Source organism: Capricornis sumatraensis, chromosome 7 (assembly GCF_032405125.1).
Source record: "Capricornis sumatraensis isolate serow.1 chromosome 7, serow.2, whole genome shotgun sequence".
Taxonomy (NCBI): domain Eukaryota; kingdom Metazoa; phylum Chordata; class Mammalia; order Artiodactyla; family Bovidae; genus Capricornis; species Capricornis sumatraensis.
Window position 1 is genome coordinate 48,280,448 of NC_091075.1, and position 20,307 is coordinate 48,300,754.

Genomic DNA, 20,307 nt, shown 5'->3' on the forward strand with positions numbered 1-20,307 from the left:
TAGCTAGTAATGAATAAAACATCTGCCAGATTATATATAATACATTCTAGAGCAAAATGGAATTCTGCTGCTGCTCACCATTATCACTAATACTGATAATTAGTGGGAATGGTGTGTATATATATATATGTGTATATGTATGTGTGTGTATTATTTTATATACACACTTGGGGAGGGGAATGAAAATATATATCTCATTTTTCCATTCAAAATTAATGCTTCTGGGAATTCCCTAGCAGTCCAGTGGTGGCAGCATGGCCAAAAAAAGAAAAAAATTAACATTATTAATTGGATAGCTCTTTTTACTTTTTTCTTTTCTTTGTGTTTGTGTCTATAGGCATGATTGTGAGGTGCTATGTGTAACCAGCAATCCATTCCTAATTATGGATTAAAAAAATTTTTTTATTAATACAAATGATGCTTTATTGAATATCTTTGTATACAGATTGTTGCATAGTCACATTTGTCTACCTATATAATAAGTTTCCCGAATAGAGAGTACTAAGGATTCAAAGGAATGCACATCTTGAATTACAGTAGGTGCTGCCAGATGTCTTCCAAAAAGATTGCACAAATTTAAACTCCCCACAGTGCATGAGAGTTCCTGTTTCTCCACCTGTACATTAACACTGGGTATAATCAAACTTTACGTCTATAGCAAGTTGTCATAGGAGCATAAGAGCTGTGCCAGGAAGCTGGCCGTAGAGCCTCTTATCACCTCCAGTGAATGTCGCCACCAGGTTCTGTGGCGATTAGTGTTAAGCCAGCACCTAGATCAGGTTAGTGCTTCTCTGCCTTTTTTTTTTTTTTGATATAATTTCAGTTTACAGAAAAATTGCAAATATTACAAAATATTACAAAGAAGTTCAGCCAGATACTTCAGTTATTAGCATTTTACCACATTTAGATTATCCCTCTGTGTATCTACACATACACACACACACACACACACACACACACACACACACACACACACAAAATCTTTTTCCTGAACCTTTTGAAGGTAAGTAGACATCATTCCCTTTTCTTCCTAAACACTACAGTGTTTCTAAAATTAAAGACATTCTCTTATTTAATGCCTGTACAGCTATCAAAATTAGATATTAAAATTTATATGATCCTATTTTCTAATCTACCATTTTATGCAGATGTTGTCACTTAATTTCCTTTTCTAGCTGAAGTAAATCCTGGATGGTCTGTTGTTTTCAGTGATTGTGTTTCTTCAGTCTCTTGTAACCTGAGCAGGTTTCTCAGTTTTATGGTCCTTTACAACCTTGATGCTTTTAAAAGTATAATCCACTTACTTTGTTGACTCTTCCACAATTTAGGTTTGTCATGTTTCGTCTTGTTTGGCTTCAAGTTGTGTTTTTGTCAGTGAAATTACAGAAATGACACTGTGCTCTTGCCGTGTTAGGAGGCATTTGATGTCAGTTTGTCCTTTTCAGTCTTTTGGCATGAAATTGAAGTAGTTGTGCAGCATTTTACTGCTCTCTCTTGTTGAGGCCATAGATGTTAAGACATATACTTTTCATATAAGGTCTTTATAGGTGATGTTCATGGATGCCAGGGTTCTCAGCTCAGCTGTGCTGTCTGGGTTGTGAGGCCTATGGCTATCACAGATTTAACTGGAGCAAATCCCTCTGCAGGTATGAGTTTTAGGAAAAGCACCTTTTTCCTAATCTGATGCTAACTTTGGAGATACCTCAAAAGCCAGATGCAGAGAATATCTGGAAACCATGTTCTCGGTCACTCCTAGTTTGTATCTTTCCACTCTTCCTGCTTCTTTACACAGACTGATGACAGACTAACAAAGTTTGTTGTTGTTTTAATTGGAAAAAAAGAAGGTAGAATAAAGGGATTTTAAAATTAAGGAAGCAGTGGCTTTCAGATGTTCTGTGCAGTATACTAGTAAGAAGGGGAACATGTTTCTTCACCTGATGGGGCCAGCTGCAAGTGTGGCATGTGCCATAAAATATTTGTTCTAATAGAAAATGTTTAGTAAGTGTGGTTCAGGAGAATGCATCATGCCTTGACCATCTTTTTTTGTTGTATCCAAGACCACTAGTTATACCTTGACAGGTCTTAAGGTAAGAGTAAGTTAAAGCTAAAAATTGAATTGTGAACAAGGTGTGGCTTGTCTTGCTCAAAGTTATTTGACTCAGTACATAGACTGTTTTCTGTCATAGATACAGAATGAAGCTTTAGAAGTGAAGATGTTACATGTTTACTTGAACTGTATTTTTAGATTGTTCCAATATTAGTCTTTTCAATCATATTCAATAAGTATAATGTTTTTTTCTAGCTTTAAAAAAAAAGAAATTACATTGATGAACATCTTTGAATATACACCATTGTCCATTTGTCTTAACTGCATGTCAGTACCATAAGGGAATGGATTTTGTGTCTCTTTCACTGATTTATAGCAAGTACCCATACTTGGTACATACTAGGTGAATGAATGAATCTGAGAACAAAGATGGTATGTTACATGTAGCCTTTTTTAATTAGCCTATTCTGTTTTGGTGAGTAGATTGCTCAACAACTTTCTGGTACCTATTGCTTTGTTTTTCATATTATATGTTAGCATAGACTATGGGGATCATGTATATCATCTATTTGTTTCTTTCTCCTGGTGGAATGATCAGGTATGGATTCTTGAGGGTATCAATCAGGTTTCCTTATTTTTCCCTTGTTAAATGCTGTTTTGTTTCACTGTCTTGAACCATGATTCAAAAATTCTAGTACTCAGGCGCTTGAGCCGGAGCGGGCCGCCAGCGGTCCGGCCCGGTAGGCGCAGAGGGTCCTGTCGGCGGCGCCCGGGAGCGACTAGCTTCCCGATGCTTCCGCCCTGGCTCCCGCCGGCCGAGCTGTGTGCTTAGGGCCCGGCTCCGGCCCCCTGAGGCGTCCGCGTGGGTGACAACGGCTTCGGCCCCGCGGAACGGAGCGGCTGGAGCGCGAGGCGGCGGCCGCCGGGAGGAGGATGGGGGCTAGCTAACCAGTTAGTGGTGCTCAACGTGTACGACATGTACTGGATGAACGAATACACCTCTTCCATCGGAATTGGAGTTTTTCATTCAGGAATTGAAGTATATGGCAGAGAATTTGCTTATGGTGGCCATCCTTATCCCTTTTCGGGAATATTTGAAATTTCCCCAGGAAATGCTTCTGAACTAGGAGAAACATTTAAATTTAAAGAAGCTGTTGTTTTAGGGAGCACTGTCTAGAAGATGATATAGAAAAAATTGTGGAAGAATTGGGAAAAGAATACAAAGGCAATGCCTATCATTTGATGCATAAAAATTGCAATCACTTTTCTTCGGCTTTATCAGAGATTCTCTGTGGGAAAGAGATTCCTCGCTGGATCAATCGGCTTGCCTACTTCAGCTCCTGTATACCTTTTCTACAGAGTTGCCTCCCAGAGAAGTGGCTCACACCCGCAGCCCTGCAGTCCAGTGTCAGCCAGGAGCTCCAGGACAAACTGGAGGAAGCAGAGCTGCAGCCTCGGCCTCCATGGCCAGCACCCCTGCAGGCTCCAGACCTGGGCGCCACACCAAACTATAAACGTCTCCAAAGTCACACATTCAGAACTGTCTGTGCCAGTTGACTATCACTAGAGAAAAGTAAAAGAATAAACGTCCTTTGGATATTTTGTATGCAAAGATGGCTCTCCCCCAAATCCCAGTTTTTCAGCTCAGGATTATATTTGTAATCAAAAACAAAAGAAAAAAAAATAAATCACTTGGCACAGGAGGGGGAAAAAAAAATTCTAGTACTGGTTTTGAACTGTATACTACTTAGAGAAGATTTGGTATGAAGTGAAGTGAAGTTGCTCAGTGTCCAATTCTTTGCAACCCCATGGACTGTAGCCTACCAGGCTCCTCCGTCCATGGAACTCTCCAGGCAAGAGTACTGGAGTGGGCTGCCATTTCCTTCTCCAGGGGATCCTCCTGACCCAGGGATCGAACCCGGGTCTCCCGCATTGCAGGCAGATGCTCCACTATCTGAGGCACCAGGGAAGCCCGACAAGTGTATAAAACAAGTGTACTTTTCTCAGCTTGCTGTTCGTTCAGTGTTGTATTTGCATGAAATTTGACTTCATTAGGAGTTTGGATTGTTCATGCTCTCTTCGATGTTACTTGAGTTAATAATTTATTTTAATCTCATTTCTGCATTAAGCAGAAAACTTGTGAAATTCAAAATACTAGAGGAAATTACTTTTAGTTCTACACCCAAGGGCAGAATAGTTTCCCACATGATTTGAGCTGGCTTTTGCATCTAGAAACTCAAGAGTTCTAATATCATCACTAGACAGTATCCTAGCAGTGTAATTACTAAATTGTTCTATATTCAAAGTTTTTTCTTTTCTTTCCATAGCTCAACCTTTTGGTTTTTGACTTGATTTTTCTCTTGTGAAGCATCTGTTAGCTAGAAAAGGTGTTAAGATGGTGAAGTTTTGATAACTTCATCATGTTTATCCTCAATACGTTTGTGATCATGTACTTCCTTAACAGATTGGTTAATATAGAAGAAATGTATCTGTTGTGGGGGAAACAATATTACATGTCCACCCTGAGCAAAAAAGAAGTAAAGTATGCAAAGTTCAACTCTTTTACTTACTTGAAAATTCTAATGGATTGGAGGATATGTGGGAACCTTGTATAGGTAGGAAGTATATTTAGTGATTGATGGAAACTTTTGAAAAATCTTCAGCACTGCCAGGTGTATGAAAACAGATACAGTTAAAATAATATTTTCCCTAAGCTGAAACTTTTGAACTGTGGTGTTGGAGAAGACTCTTGAGAGTCCCTTGGACTGCAAGGAGATCCAACCAGTCCATTCTGAAGGAGATCAGCCCTGGGATTTCTTTGGAAGGAATGATGCTAAAGCTGAAACTCCAGTACTTTGGCCACCTCATGCGAAGAGTTGACTCATTGGAAAAGACTCTGATGCTGGGAGGGATTGGGGGCAGGAGGAGAAGGGGACGACAGAGGATGAGATGGCTGGATGGCATCACTGACTCGATGGCCGTGAGTCTGAGTGAACTCCGGGAGTTGGTGATGGACAGGGAGGCCTGGCGTGCTGTGATTCATGGGGTTTCAAAGAGTTGGACACGACTGAGCAACTGAACTGAACTGAATTGACTGCACATCTTATGAAAGTGTCTTACAGAAGAGTGGTCTAAACTTGATTGATCCGATTTATTTCTGGTTTTCAGTTGTCAACACATGTCAGTAGACATCTTGTTTTAAAAATAGACTAGAAGTAAAGATAAAAATTTTGTAGTGTCCCTACTCCCTACTGCAAAAGGGAGGAATAGGACTTAATCTTTAAATTATAATCAGTCTCTGAGTAATTGTTATCTGACTTGTCATTTCTGCTGAAAACTGGTTATTTTGATTGTATAATATAAATACTATATCATGAGTTTTCTTGACTCACTCATGTTCAAAGATGGGCCTTCTTTCTGCAGAAGATAATTCCTGAAGTGTTATGTAGATCAGTAGAGGAAAGTGGCTCTTGATAAGTATAGGGTGCATATAGTATCTTGGTATAAGTTGACAGTTTTAAATATGTAGATCTATGAATTTAACTAAATAATTAGAATCTAGTTCAGTTGTGAGCTTCAGAGTTATGCATTGCGAACCTACTAAACACTTTTATGAATTTTCTCAGAAAACCCTTTTCTTTTCAATGATTAAATTTACTTATTTTTAATCGAAGGATAATTGCTCTAAAATATTGTATTGGTTTCTGCCATAGATCAACATAAATCAGCCATAGGTATACCTATGTATACCTTTCTCTCTCTGAACCTTTCGGCCGCCTTGCTCTGCATCCCAATCCTCTGGGTTGTTACAGAGCCCTCATTTGCGTTCCCGGAGTCACGCAGCAAATTCCAGTTGGCTGCCTGTTCTACGTATGATAGTATATCTGTTTCTGTGTTGCTGTCTCCATGCCCCACCCCACCTCCCTCCCCACCGCCTTTGTCCATATGAGTCTGTTCTCTGTGTCTCCATTGCGTCCTGCAAGTAGTTTCATAGGTACCATCTTTCTAGATTCCATATTTATGTGTCGAAACACAGTGCTTAATTTTCTTTCTGACTTTGATTCTGTATAATAGGCTCTAGGTTCATCTACCTCATTAGAACTGACTCAAATGCATTCCTTTTTATGGCTGAGTATATTCTATCCTGTATATGTACCACAGCTCCTTTCTCCATTCATCTGTCAGTGGACATCTAGGTTGCTTCCATGTCCTAGCTATCGTAAATAGTGCTGCAGGGAACATCGGGATACATGTCTTTTTCGCTCAGGTTATGTGCCTAGTTGTGGGATTGCTGGGTCATATGGTGGTTTTATTCCTAGTTTTCTAAGGAATTTCCATAGTGACTGAATATATATTCCCACCAACAGTGCAAGAGGGTTACCTTTTCTCTACACCCTCTCCAGCATTTATTGTTTGTAGATTTTTTGATGATGGCCATTCTGTCTCTTGTGAGGGGATATCTCACTGTAGTTTTGATTTGTATTTCTCTAATGAGCAGTGCTGAACATCTTTTCATATATTTATTAGCCATCTGTATGTCTCTTTTGGAGAAATGTCTGTTTAGGTCTTTTGCTCTCTTTTTGATTGGGTTGTTTGTTTTTGGAATATTGAGTTGTATGGACTGCTTGTATATTTTTGGAAATTAATCCTTTGTCAGTTGTTTCATTTGCTGTTATATTCTCCATTCTGAGGGTTGTCTTTTCACCTTGTTTATAGTTTGCTTTGCTGTGCAAAAGCTATTAAGTTTAAGTAGGTCTCACTTGTTTATTTATTTATATTTATTTCCATTATTCTAGGAGGTGGGTCATAGAGTGTCTTGCTGCGATTTATGTCATCAAGTGTTCTGCCTGTTTTCCTCTAAGGGCTTTATAGTTTCTTGCCTTTCATTGACATCTTGTATCCATTTGAGTTTGTCTCAGCATATGGTGTTAGGAAGTGTCATTCTAATTTCATTCTTTTACATGTAGCTGTCCAGTTTTCCCAGCATCACTTATTGAAGAGACTGTCGTTGTCATATTGTATATTCTTGCCTCCTTTGTCAAAAGTAAGGTACCCATAGGTGCATGGGTTTATCTCTAGGCTTTCTATCTTCAGGAGACCCATTTTATTACCCTTCTCCCATTCTATTAGATACAGTAACCATTACATTTAATGAGATCAGTAGAAGTGTGATGGCATATGCATTAGAGGATTGAGTTTACAGACACTTACTGGAGATGCTTTATTATACACTGAAGAAGTGATTTAATCTTACTGTCATTTATAAGATTTCTAACCTTCAGATAGCACTCAGATAGAACAGTGCATCATTTTGAAATACTGTTCAAGCTCAGCAGGCAAATCTCTTTTTCATGTTTTCTCTGGGGGCAGGAGTGATGTTGCACAAGCAACATATGATTGTTGACTTCACTGAATGGGCAGTTCCAGAAAAGAATGTAGACAGACATTTGAATCAACATTCAGTTGACTTAATCTGATTTTTAAAGCATTTCAGAGTACCAGAAAACAAAGTTTGCTTTTGAATTTTGAGAGCAGTGGATCTTATTAGTTATATAATAGACCTATGTTAAATTATGTGTTAGATTCCAAAGGATGTGCGATGGTCAGAGTTATTAGCTAGTATGATTAGTATCGTGATTCTAACTGAAAAGTTTCATCTCATTAGTTAGCTGTGTCTCTCTAAAATTTTCACCATTTTAAGCTCTTAGATTCTCTCTATATTCTTTGCTTCTCTTTATAAAGTGTGACTCTTCTTAAATATATATATGCAAAGAAGTAATTTAAAGATTGTCTTAAACTTTTGGGGTTTTGTAAAATATACTAAATCTAACCTAGTGAGGCACTTTTAAATTTTAATCATATGCTGCAATGGCAAATTTAATCAGCCTCAAAAATTGAAAGAAAATCTTTCCTGTGGAAAGTTTCAGGAATAGATTTTTGCCTTTAATTCCATAGTTGGAATTCACATCATAGATTAACCAGTAGTTCAGTGTTTAAAAACCTTTGTCCTTCAGCAGCCTTGTTGATATTACTAAGTTATTGTGTTTATAGAAATCAAAGAGGATTACTTACTGTTAATCCTTCTGACAAAAACTTGGGATTCTTTACTCATTTTGGGGTGCTATTTCATTTAAAGCCACTTTTCAGTATTTTAGGGTTAACTGAAATACCAAAATATTCAAGGGCAATTTCTTATAAGCCAAGTTCATAAACAGTGTCATAGAATGTTAAATTACTCAACAGAATGAACTACATGGGATTCTAAGACTTTTGTCATCAATTTAATAATTGTGTAAAATACCGCAAATAGAGTAGAGAACTCAAGTCAAATTAGGCTCCTCAAACCTATAACCCGTTATGAACAAGTCACTTAACCTATTTATAACTGCAGTGTGGCTTTAAAAAGAAAGAAAAATTCTATTGATCTTTTTTCTTCAAGTGCTGTGTGCCTCTGCCCTGTCTTTCAGAAGACCTCGTTTTTTATTTCAGAGGAGACAAGTCATCACATAAGGAGTAGTTCCTTCTTCCTCTTAAACTTGTTTATCTTTATTAATATCACACTTAATATTGTTAGTTGTTTTGGCTTAACTTTTATAACTAGAAAACAGTAATAATTACTAACATTTACTAATAATTAATAATTCCAAGTGTTTCAGGTGTTCTGTGTGTCTTCTGTATATTAGTTAGCACTTTTAATCTTTCAGCAACTCCTTGAGGTCAGTACAACCACTTTGTCAGTTTTGCAGATGAGGAAGGAAACTGAACTAGATAGAGGGTCAGATAACTTCAGGGCTGCACGGGAAATAAACACTAAATCATAAGATTTGAACTCAGCTAATTTACTCTTGGAGTCTCTCTTACCACCCATGCTGTATTCTAATTCCAGCCTAAATTGTGCTAATCTTTGCTTGTGCTTTTTCTCTTTGCCCTCTCCCAAACAAGGTACTGTCTTTCTGTGGTTCTATGCTAGAATATTTAGCATATTTCTTTTTGAAGGGCCATATATTATGAACTAATTAATTAGTCAACATCTAGGCTTAAATCTTAACTTTGCCTGCCACTTAGCTCACTTTGTGACATTGGGCAAGTTGCTTTCTACATCTTTAAAATGTGCCTTCCAGAATTATTTTATAATGGTTAAAAAGGGTTAGCAAAGGGTATAACATAATGCTTGCCACATGGTAAACATCTGTGAGATCTACACCCCCTTGGGCTATGAGGAATTTTTTGAATGCTGCAGATTATGTGAGACTGGAAGATCATCTTTTGTTAGGTGTTTTAGCAAAGTGTCTCTGGGAAGTAACTGCTGCTGCTGCTGCTAAGTCACTTCAGTCGTGTCCGACTCTTTGTGACCCCATAGACGGCAGCCTGTCAGTCTCCGCCGTCCCTGGGATTCTCCAGGCAAGAACTCTGGAGTGGGTTGCCTAATCAGTGTAATACACACTCAGTGTGTGGATGTGTCAGTCCTACCTAGGGTCTGTCGTTTTGTTTAGAAACAATTTTAAACTCTGTATTTTGTTACTACTGAGTGTTGGTATTTACTGGAGGATTTCTTTTTACAGTGGCCTTTAGTAGTGTTGAAGTATAAGTCATAAAGGAGGTTTCATGGTGTCTAAAATGTTGTGGAGTATGTCATATAGCCTATTTATTTATTTTTTTCTTATTTCTTCTAGAAAATTTGGTGAGCGGCCTCCACCTAAACGACTCACTAGGTAAGCATTATATTAGTCTTTTACCCAAACGTTTTATGAAAGTGTTATATCCTGTCATTTTGGAAACTTAGGTTTTATTGAAAAGAAGTTACTCACATAATGGTATCTAGATCATAAGCCTATTTCCATCTTCCCTTCCTTGTATCACCCCCTTTTCTCTCCTACATAAAGCAAGATAAGATGATACAGTTCAAAGGGAAAATGAAACCTTTAAAGAGTTAATATTGAGTATTATATAGTTAATGTAACAAGGACTACAGCATAAGGATAGTTTTCTTTGTCTAGTTTCATTAGCCAGTCAGAATTTGTTGATTACACCTGGGACTTGAAAGATACTTAAATGTTTTTAGAAAGAATTTTAGAACAGATTTTATACATTTTAATGAGACTATAAATATTATACTGTTCTAATTATATAATTTGTACAGTGTGCATTTTAATTGCATGTTAAATTTAAAAGTGTTAGTCTTGAAAATATTTTTTAAAATTTCTGATAGCCAGTGATTGTAAAATAAAAAGTAAGATGCTCAGTTCCACTGCTATAGTCCTGGAGATAATGCTACCCTGCCTTGTTAATATCTTTATAGAAAATTGTATGCATGTATGAACAGAGACGTGTCTTTTTTCTTTCTTTCTAAAGCCTAGCATCATACTCTCAGCATTGTTCTGTTAACTGTAGATCTTCTACCTTGCTCTCTTCAGTGTCTTCATAATTTTTCATTGTCTTCCGACCAATCTTTATTTAATTCACACACATGGCTATTTGGGTCATTTCCACGTTGTTGCCAGTATTAAAAAAGCTGTTTCACGCAAAGAATGATGGGGACCTGCCAGAAGGACACACAAAGGGAGCCAGTTTGAAGAGGCTTCTTTTAGCCAAATCATGGACACTTTGGTCATCAAAGTAAATAATGACAATAATAGATTAAAACCCACAAAATAAAACGACAGTTTAGAAGTCTACGCTGAGTTAAATAATTAAATAAGTGGAGGAAAGGCGATAGCTTCCCTTTACAGAAGAATTCCGCCTAATAAACGCAGAAGACACGGTGAAGCTTACACCACACAGTGGCAGCCACTACAGTGATTGTTTCGGGCAGCGCCATCAGCGATGTCTAAGCCACTGCTTAACGTCTGATGAGAAACAGAGCTTGCTTGCAGTGTCCAAGCGCATCTCACAAAGCATGTGTCAGCTATAAAGAGAACAACAGTAACAGGACAGTGAGGGAATCTGACAGAACCCACCTTAATCAAGTGTTCTAAATTAACATCACCAATAATGGACAAATAAATTCCACATGCATCATGAAGAATCACGGTATAGCTTTGGTGTGATTCTTGCCAAAATTGCATAAGCTGAAATCTAAGCTTAAGGAAACTGTCAGACAGACACAGATGGAAGGACATCCTATAAAGTAAACAGCATTTACTCTTCAAAATGTTTAAGATTATGAAGAATAAAGACTGCAGAGTACCAAAGTAAAGGAACCCCAGAGGTCACAACAGCTAGGTTACACATGACAGATTTAACTAAACTGGATCAGGAACAAATTTTTCTTGTGCTCTAAGGTTGGAGTTGCCAAACATTTTCTCTAATGGATCAGATAATGAAAGTGTTAGGCTCTTTGGGTCACACTGAGTTTGTTGTGATTTTTCAGCTCTGTTCTTGTGTCCCCAAATCATCCATAGACAATATGTAAATGAGTGGTGTGTTCATGTTCCAGTTCAGCTTAATTAAAATAACAAACAAAATGGAGGCTATCCTGATTTGGCCTGAGTTCAGAGTTTCTCAACGTTACTTCACACTTCCACCCCCAAATAAAGGATATTAGAGGGATAGTTGGAAACATCTGAATAAAAATCTATTGTGGAAGTATTGTATCAGTCATAATTGCATGTGATTGTATAAGACAGTGTTTCTTGGCAATAAACACACGTTTTTTGGTAAAGTGGTTTTATGTCTATAATGTGCTCTTAAATGGTTTTAAAAGTGTTTAATATACAAATATGGTAAAATGTTAACATTTGCTAGTCTGAGGGAAATGGAGACTAGGAATTGTTTGTACTACTGTTGTAACTTTATGTCTAAAACTCAAAATTTAAAAATATTTTAAGCCATATTTCAGATTAGGTGGGTTGGGAAAATGTAACTTACCTCACAGGTCCATGTAAACATATTGTCAACTACTTGTTTTTATATATCTTGAAGAAATTCTAACTGGAATTTGTTTAATTCACCTAATAGGCATTTTGAAATTTAAAATTTATTAGATAAATAATATTGAAGTGATGCCACTCAGTCATGTCCGACTCTTTGCAACCCCGTGGACTGTAGCCCGCTCAGGCTCCTCTGTCCATAGGATTCTTCAGGCAAGAACACTGGAGTGGGTGGCCATTTCCTTCTCCAGGGAATCTTCCCAACCCAGGGATCGAACCTGGGTCTCCTGCATTGCAGGCAGACGCTTTATCCTCTGAGCCACCCTAGATAACTATTTTCATTTCATTACCAGCAGCAATAGATTTGAGTGACTCCTAACAATAAGATATATTTTGATGAATAAATTAGTTAACTCCATAAAAATAGCAATCAGCAAAATGTATAAATGTTATAAATAATATAAGAAATGGTAATAATATAAGGAAAGGAGGTTTTCCTTTCCTTAAGTGTATTCAATGATATAATTAGGTCCCATCTACTTTATCATGGCTTTCCATTTACCCTTTAAGCAGTTTTCCCTGGTTAGAAAATTTTAGTAGCTTTTAGGACTTCTGCTTCTGGCCAAGATGGAGTAACAGGGACTGGAATTACTCTTCAGCTTGGAACAACTAAAAACCTGGACAAAATATATGAAACAGCAGTTTTCAAGATATTGGATGGCAGGCAAGAAAGGACAGTGACCCTTGAGAGACAGGAGACAAATAGGGTGAGCCCCAGCTTAGTGCCTGGAGAAAGTTTCCAGTATATGATATAGGAAGGGGAATCCAGGTTGAGTCTGGTAAGCACCTTGAGTTGTGGAGATGAACTGGGAATGTAAGGAGGCTAATTAAAGTGGTCAGAATTCTTTGGGCAGAGGACTGGAGAGGAAAGAGCTATGCAGAGTGTCAGAGATCTTTAGGGGGTCCTCTCTCTAGTCTTGAGCTGAGTAGTGAACAAAACCTGTGTGAGTAAACTACCCAAGGCTGGGGGAAGATAAACCTAAAGAATTAGAGGAAAAAGAATTCCTAGAGCTCTCTCAATTCTATGAATTGTGCCTGTTGCCAGTAGTCAAAGTGGGGAAAATATCTCATAATTCACAGTGTATCAACTAGAGTATTCAGAAGAGTTTTGTTTCAGTGGTACAAAATTAGTTCAGTTCAGTTCAGTCGCTCAGTCGTGTCCGACTCTTTGCGACCCCCTGAATTGCAGCACGCCAGGCCTCCCTGTCCATCACCAACTCCCGGAGTTCACTCAGACTCGAGTCCATCGGGTCTGTGATACCATCCAGCCATCTCATCCTCTGTTGTCCCCTTCTCCTCCTGCCCCCAGTCCTTCCCAGCATCAAAGACTTTTCCTGTGAGTCAACTTTTCACATGATGTGGCCAAAGTACTGGAGTTTCAGCTTTAGCATCATTCCTTCCAAAGAAATCCCAGGGCTGATCTCCTTCAGAATGGACTGGTTGGATCTCCTTGCAGTCCAAGGGACTCTCAAGAGTCTTCTCCAACACCACAGTTCAAAAGCATCAATTCTTCAGTGCTCAGCCTCCTTCACAGTCCAACTCTCACATCCATACATGACTACTGGAAAAATCATAGCCTTGACTAGACAGACCTTAGTCGGCAAAGTAATGTCTCTGCTTTTGAATATACTATCTAGGTTGGTCATAACTTTTCTTCCAAGGAGTAAGCGTCTTTTAATTTCATGGCTGCAATCACCATCTACAGTGATTTTGGAGCCCCCCAAAATAAAGTCTGACACTGTTTCCACTGTTTCCCCATCTATTTTCCATGAAGTAATGGGACCAGATGCCATGATTTTCGTTTTCTGAATGTTGAGCTTTAAGCCAACTTGGCCTAGACTAAATGCTGCTCTGGTTCCACCTTAAAACCTTAAGCAAGTTTGAAAGGATCAAACATTTTCTAAATAACTTAATTTAGAACTAGAACAAAGCTAGAGAATATTTAAAGAATGGAAAAATATGAAGCACTCAGAAAGATGGTAAAATTCATTGTATCTTAACATATGGTAAAAATAAAAAATGTAGGAAAATGATTCATAATGAGAAAAACCAGTCAATTAAAACCAACTCAGAAATGACACAGATGATAGAAAATGGCATTAAGACTGTTAATTATATTTGTCTTCTTTATGTTTAAGAAGCTAAGATCAGGACTGTACAAAATTTTTGTCAAAGGATAAAATGGTAAATATTTTTGTTTTTGTGGCCTGAACAGCCTCTGTTGTAACTAACTTTGTTGTAGTACAAAAGTAGCCAGAAACAATGTCTAAATGAATGGATATTACTGTATACTGAAGTATAACTTTATTTCTACTGTAGATATAGATGGTAGGTTGCATTTGGCCTATAGGCTATAATTGCAGATCCCTAAGCTGAAAGAGAGATTGGAAGTTAAATAAAGGACATGGAAGATTAAAAGAAAGAGAAGACCCAATTCACATTTGTAGAGATGAAAACTAAACTATTTAAATGAAAAAATACACGTGTAGTATTAATCACAGATACATGCTATTGAAAAAGAAGATTAGTAAACTTGAAGGCATACCAATGGAAGCTATCCAAAGTGAAGCACACAGAAAAAATGTCTGAAAAATATCATTAGTGAACTGTATTTTATTTTCAAATTGAAGTCATTGAAGGGGAAGAAAGAAACAGAAAGTAAAGTTGCTCAGTCATGTCCGACTCTTTGCGACCCCATCGACTGTAGCTTGCCAAGCTCCTCCATCCATGGGATTTTCCAGGCAAGAGTACTGGAGTGGGCTGCAAGAGATAATGAGTGAAAATTTTCTAACTTTGGTGAAAACTATAAAATAACAGTTCTAAAACTCAGTGAACCCCAAGTGCAAAAACTATTACTTTTTTTTCCTGGAAACACCTCATCATCAAACTGCTTAGTTCAGTTCAGTCGCTCAGTTGTGTCCGACTCTTTGCAACCCCATGAACCGCAGCATGCCAGGCCTTCCTGTCCATTGCCAGCTCCCAGAGTTTACCCAAATCCATGTCCATCGAGTCGGTGATGCCATCCAACCATCTCATCCTCTGTCGTCCCCTTCTCCTGCCCTCAGTCTTTCCCAGCATCAGGGTCTTTTCAAATGAGTCAGCTCTTCACATCAGGTGGCCAAAGTATTGGAGTTTCAGCTTCAACATCAGTCCTTCCAATGAACACCCAGGACTGATCTCCTTTAGGATGGACTGATTGGATCTCCTTGCATTCCAAGAGACTCTCAAGAGTCTTCTCCAACACCACAGTTCAAAAGCAACAATTCTTCCGTGCTCAGCTTTCTTTATAGTCCAACCCTCACATCCATACATGACCACTGGAAAAACCATAGCCTTGACTAGACTGCTTAACCTCAGTGATAAAGAGAAAATATTAAATGGAACAGAGAAAAATGATACATTATATACAGAGGAACAAAGATAGCATGACAGAGGTTTTTCATCTGAAACCTTGCTAGGAAGAAGAGGACAGTGGAACAAGAGTATTTAAGTTCTCAAGGGGGGAAAATATGGCAACCTAGAATTCTAGTCCCAGCAAAGGCAGAAACAAAGACAGTTTCCGACATAAGAAACTGAAAAGGAATCAATCATAAACAGGCCTGAGCTTTAAGAAGTGCTAAAGAAATCCTTTATGCAGAATGATAAGGAATTCTGTATCTCTGGGAGTGTATGGAGGTTGGACAGTGTAATTCAGAGTTTCTTTCTTCAAAAAAATAATCTTTTAAACCTACCCTATTCTAATCCCTGTCTTCCAAATTAAGCAGTAGTTTATGAAATATGTTGTCATTTAGAGGATGATCTTTTAGTTAGTGTTCTAAAAATACTATTTTACTGATACAGAGTTAATATTTTTGATTAAGTGTAGTTAATACTATGTACTGTTTAGCACTTCACTTTTTAAAAATACTACATCTTCTGGATATATAGATGAATACATATGGTAGAATGCTAACTCTCAAGGGCATCCCACTCTCTTGAAAATAGTCCCCTTAGTGTGGATCACAGGTATAACTGACTTTACTTGACTGTGGATTAGGTTTTGTACTGAGATACAGAAACAACTGGTGTGGTTTTCTGTGGCCTGTAGTCAGTTCAGTTCAGTTGCTCATTATGTCCGACTCTTTGTGACTCCATGGACTGCAGCATGCCAGGCCTCCCAGTTTTTCTCAAACTATACTCTGCAGCTCTCTGGAATGTTTGCAGGTGTTGGGTGTTATGTGTGGAATTGCTTAATGCAACAAAAATAAGTTTCTTTACCAGCAGACAGGTCATGTTGGAACCTTTATTATTTGGATTTTACAAGTGACAAAAATCCAATTTGAGGTGTACAGAGACTGATCCCGCTGGTAAGGGTGACAGTTTAGACCTTGCATCTTTGTGGGACAACTTTCTTCTTGAGTATTTGGGATTGGCTATGGTTAGTTCCCAGCTCAAATGCCTTCCCCACAATCCCGAGCCCCCAACACACACACACGCACACACACACACACACACACAGACACACACGCGCGCGCGCATGGTTTAAATCACTTATACACCCTTTTGAGACACACACACACACACTTGCGCATGGTTTAAATCACTTATACACCCTTTTGAGACACACACACACACACACACACACGGTTTAAATCACTTATGCACCCTTTGGTGCAGTAATGGCAGCTTAACTGAATGTGGTCAGGAAGTAAGGGTTCTATTTTCAGACGATTAGGGGAGTTAGGACCATTAAGGACATTCTTTTTTGAATTTTGCTTGCGATATAAGAGAAGTACACATTTATAAAGGAAAAAAGAGTCGGAGGGTTGACAAAGTGATGGTTTAACCATGTCAAATTATAATGGCATTTGCCATGATTTCATGTTAGTAAAAATATTGATTAAAATTTCTGTTTTTCTAAACATTTAAGCTAAATGTGTTTCAAGTAAGTAAACTCAAAAATAGTTGCTCCATGCCCTTCTTCAAATAATTTTTAATTGGCTTCCATTCAGAATGAATATTTTATAAGGAATTATGGAATGAAATAAAGAATACATAAACTTCAAAACTTGTTAAATAGTAACTGTTAAAACAGATTATGAGTTTCAGCTTTATTGTTACTGTTTTTTTTAAAAAATAATTCAGTAATACAAAGTAGTAATTCTACTGGTAAGGTTCTTATAGCACCTGTATTGTTTTCAAATGATAAAATTTCCCTCGTTCTTTCTTAAAAAGACATTGGATGATTTTCTCATCTTACTGTTGGAAGGAACAATTTTGGTTTTCTTTAATCCACTTATTTTCAGCCCAGGTGAATTGCCCCACCCCTCCGATATTTGGCAGTATCAGGAGACATTTTTGGTTGTCACAAATGGAGCAGAGGTGCTATTGGCTTCTAATTGGTAGAAGTTAGAGATACTGCTAAACACACTCCAGTGAACTGCACAGCCCCCTCACAACAGAGAATTGTTTAGTCCAGGATGTCAACAGTGCCTAAACTGAAACCCTGTTCATTTGAAGAAACTCGACTCTGTTTGAGTGAAGAGCATATAGGCTATCACTTCACGGGCTTTACTTTTTAATTGTGTTTCTTTTGAGTGTATTGCCTTAATTTTTTTTAGTGGCTCTTTAAGATACGAAATAGTATTATCAACCTACAGTTGCCAGATAACATAATTTTAATGTTTGATATTCTATTAACAAACTGGATTTTGTCTTGTTGAAGAAGCTATTTGTTAAATTGTTATTACAGAATTACTGTTATTAAAGTTTTTAGTTGCATTTTCAAGAATTTTTATCATAAATATGAAGGGAAAAGACAAGGAAAAGTGGAGCTATCTTGCATTCATCATAAATATATTGAGATCTGTACTTTTTTGTCACAAAGACATTGTGAACAGTTACTTCCAGTATGAGCAGCTAGCATGATAACCAGTGCCTTGGGAGGTAATGGACTCTCAATAAGTCTTTAATGGGAAAATGGATAAAAGTGTAGCCTACCTGTTATGCTGGCAAAAAACCCCACGCCTTGCAAGTCAGGTGAGACACCTGATCCTTTACCTCCTAGTCCCTTTCAAGTTTGCTGTCAAACTTAAGTGGAAGTCTTCCAACCTCGACCTCCTGCCCCCTTCCTCCTGCTGTTCTAAGAAAATAATAATAATAGGTAGAGTTTCCTGACCCTTGGTATTTGTGTTTGTGAGGATACTTAATTTAAAATATTTTTCAGAATATGAGCTATTAATGTCAGTTTTTTTAAAAACAGGTGAGAAAACTCAGGCTCAGTAATTGATAAGAGTTAAGATTCAGACCCCTGTTTTATACCAAAACTGGGCTCATAACCAGTGCAAAATATCTAATAATATTAATTTTGTCTTCAAGGGCCAGACTGCCTAAATTTGAATCCTGAGACTTCAGTGTCATTTTGGAAAGCTGCTTAACTGTTCCTCCATTTCTAAAATGTGCCTAATAGTGTGTCTTAGAGGCCTTGCATACTGCTTGGGATGACAAGGAAAAAGCCCTGACATCTGACACACTAAGTAATTGCTAAATGGTATAATAGAGACTAAAATGCAAGTAGAATTCAGTGTGGGGAAATACATTTGAAATTGCTTCTTAAAAATTTTTTTTCAAGTATATTGGAACTATTCACATTTTATGCCAGTGATTGGACCTCTGTGTCAGTTTTGTCAAGATATTGACCTTCTGGCTTAGCTTTTGTTTCCTTATCTACCTTGAACACTTTGGTCAGTCACGTGACTTACTAGTGCCTCAGATCCCGTATTATCCTTATCCTCCTCATGCTACACCACTTGTCCACTACCCAGCAGGTTTGAGAATGTGCTGTCTATTCCCTTGCAATGTTGGTGGGAATTGTCACTATCATTTATGAATTTCAACATTAGCCAGTCCTTCAGTACAGATTTTCAGTCATTTACATTGTCAGCTTCTTTCTCCATTCCCTAGAGAGTATTTTCAGATATCAGTAGTACCTATGGCCTTCTTCTGACCTGTTAGGCATCATAGCAGACTCTCATTTTACAAAATTGGTAAGGCTTTTTGTTAGCTGGTGGCTGACTTCTTGCTAAAATTAGAGACTTACATCTCTGCAGCATCCCACTCTTGATTGTTACCTTCTTTTGAGGTTGTCTCCTTCCTTAGCATCTGATAGACAGTTTCAGTTCTACCCTTACTGGTTCTTCTTCATTTCCTTTTATACATTTTCTGCTTGACATTCCTATCTGGGAGATTTCATTCACTTCCATGGCTTTGGTTGTGAGCTATATACCAATGATCCCTACTTTTCCAGCCCAGATCCTTCTCTGGAACTACAGGTGGTTATTTCCAACAACCTATTGAATACTTTTAGCTAGGTATTCTGGGGCATTTCAGAGTTGACATTTGTCGAATATAATGGAACTTATTATACACTTGCCTCTCCTGAAACGAAAGGCTTAAATGTTGTCTTCTCCTCTACTATCTTCTGTTACCTCTTCATTAGTGTGTCAGCCTTATTTTAAGTTTTTCTCTGTGCTTTCTGAAGTCCTTTCCCTAGTTCACCACTAGAATTAACTGAAAAAGAAAATTGATTGTATGTCTTTAAAACAAAAAAAAAACTCAAGATCTTACGTTGCCTTTTGTGTACATTGAAAATCTGGATTCCACAGAATGGCGCTTTTTTGTTTGTCTGTTTCTTTAGTTTTAGCTCGTGAGATCTTCGATCTTCATTACTGCATGTGGGATCTTTTTGTTAGTTGCCCGCATGCAAAATCTTAGTTGCAGCATGTTAGATCTAATTCTGTGACCAGGGATCAAACTCCAGCCCCCTCGTTTGGGGTCGCAGAGTCTTAGCCAGTGGACCACCAGGGAAATCACAGCATCGTGTTTTTTTGGTAATGGGATTCGGTGGCTCAGATGGTAAAGAATCTCACTGCAATGTGGGAGACCCAGGTTCCACCCCTGGGTTGGGAAGATCCCCTGGAGAAGAAAATGGCAACCCATTCCAGTATTCTTGCCTGGAAAAATCCATGGAGGGTGGAGCCTGGTGGGCTGCAGTCCATGGGGTTACAAAGAGTTGGACAGGACTGAGCAACTAACACTTTCACTTTGGGATGAAATTAAATGATGATCTTTTCCCAGTTTTAAAGAGATGGATTTTTTTTTTTTAAGATTGTAAGTTTTTTCTAGGTATTTTAAGTTTATTACCTGCTATTGCTTTTATCATCATCTGTCATAGGGTGGGATTTGAATTAACTTAAACGTTTATATTTACTATTTAATTTTTTTTTTAAGATTTATTATTTTTGGCTGTGCCTAGTCTTTGTTGCTGCGCATTCTTTTTTCTCCAGCTGCGGC

At 37.9% G+C, this 20,307-nt stretch overlaps 1 protein-coding gene and 1 pseudogene across 1 annotated transcript in view; both read left to right on the forward strand.

Moving 5' to 3' along the window:
• RBPJ (recombination signal binding protein for immunoglobulin kappa J region) overlaps positions 1-20,307 on the forward strand; it is a 112,989-nt gene that overhangs the window by 59,212 nt on the left and 33,470 nt on the right. Inside the window, exon 2 of the mRNA XM_068975724.1 lies at positions 9,721-9,759. Within this exon, the coding sequence (XP_068831825.1) occupies positions 9,721-9,759 (39 nt within the window). The remainder of the gene's footprint in view (positions 1-9,720; positions 9,760-20,307) is intronic.
• On the forward strand, positions 2,994-3,561 carry LOC138082352 (deubiquitinase DESI2 pseudogene; annotated as a pseudogene).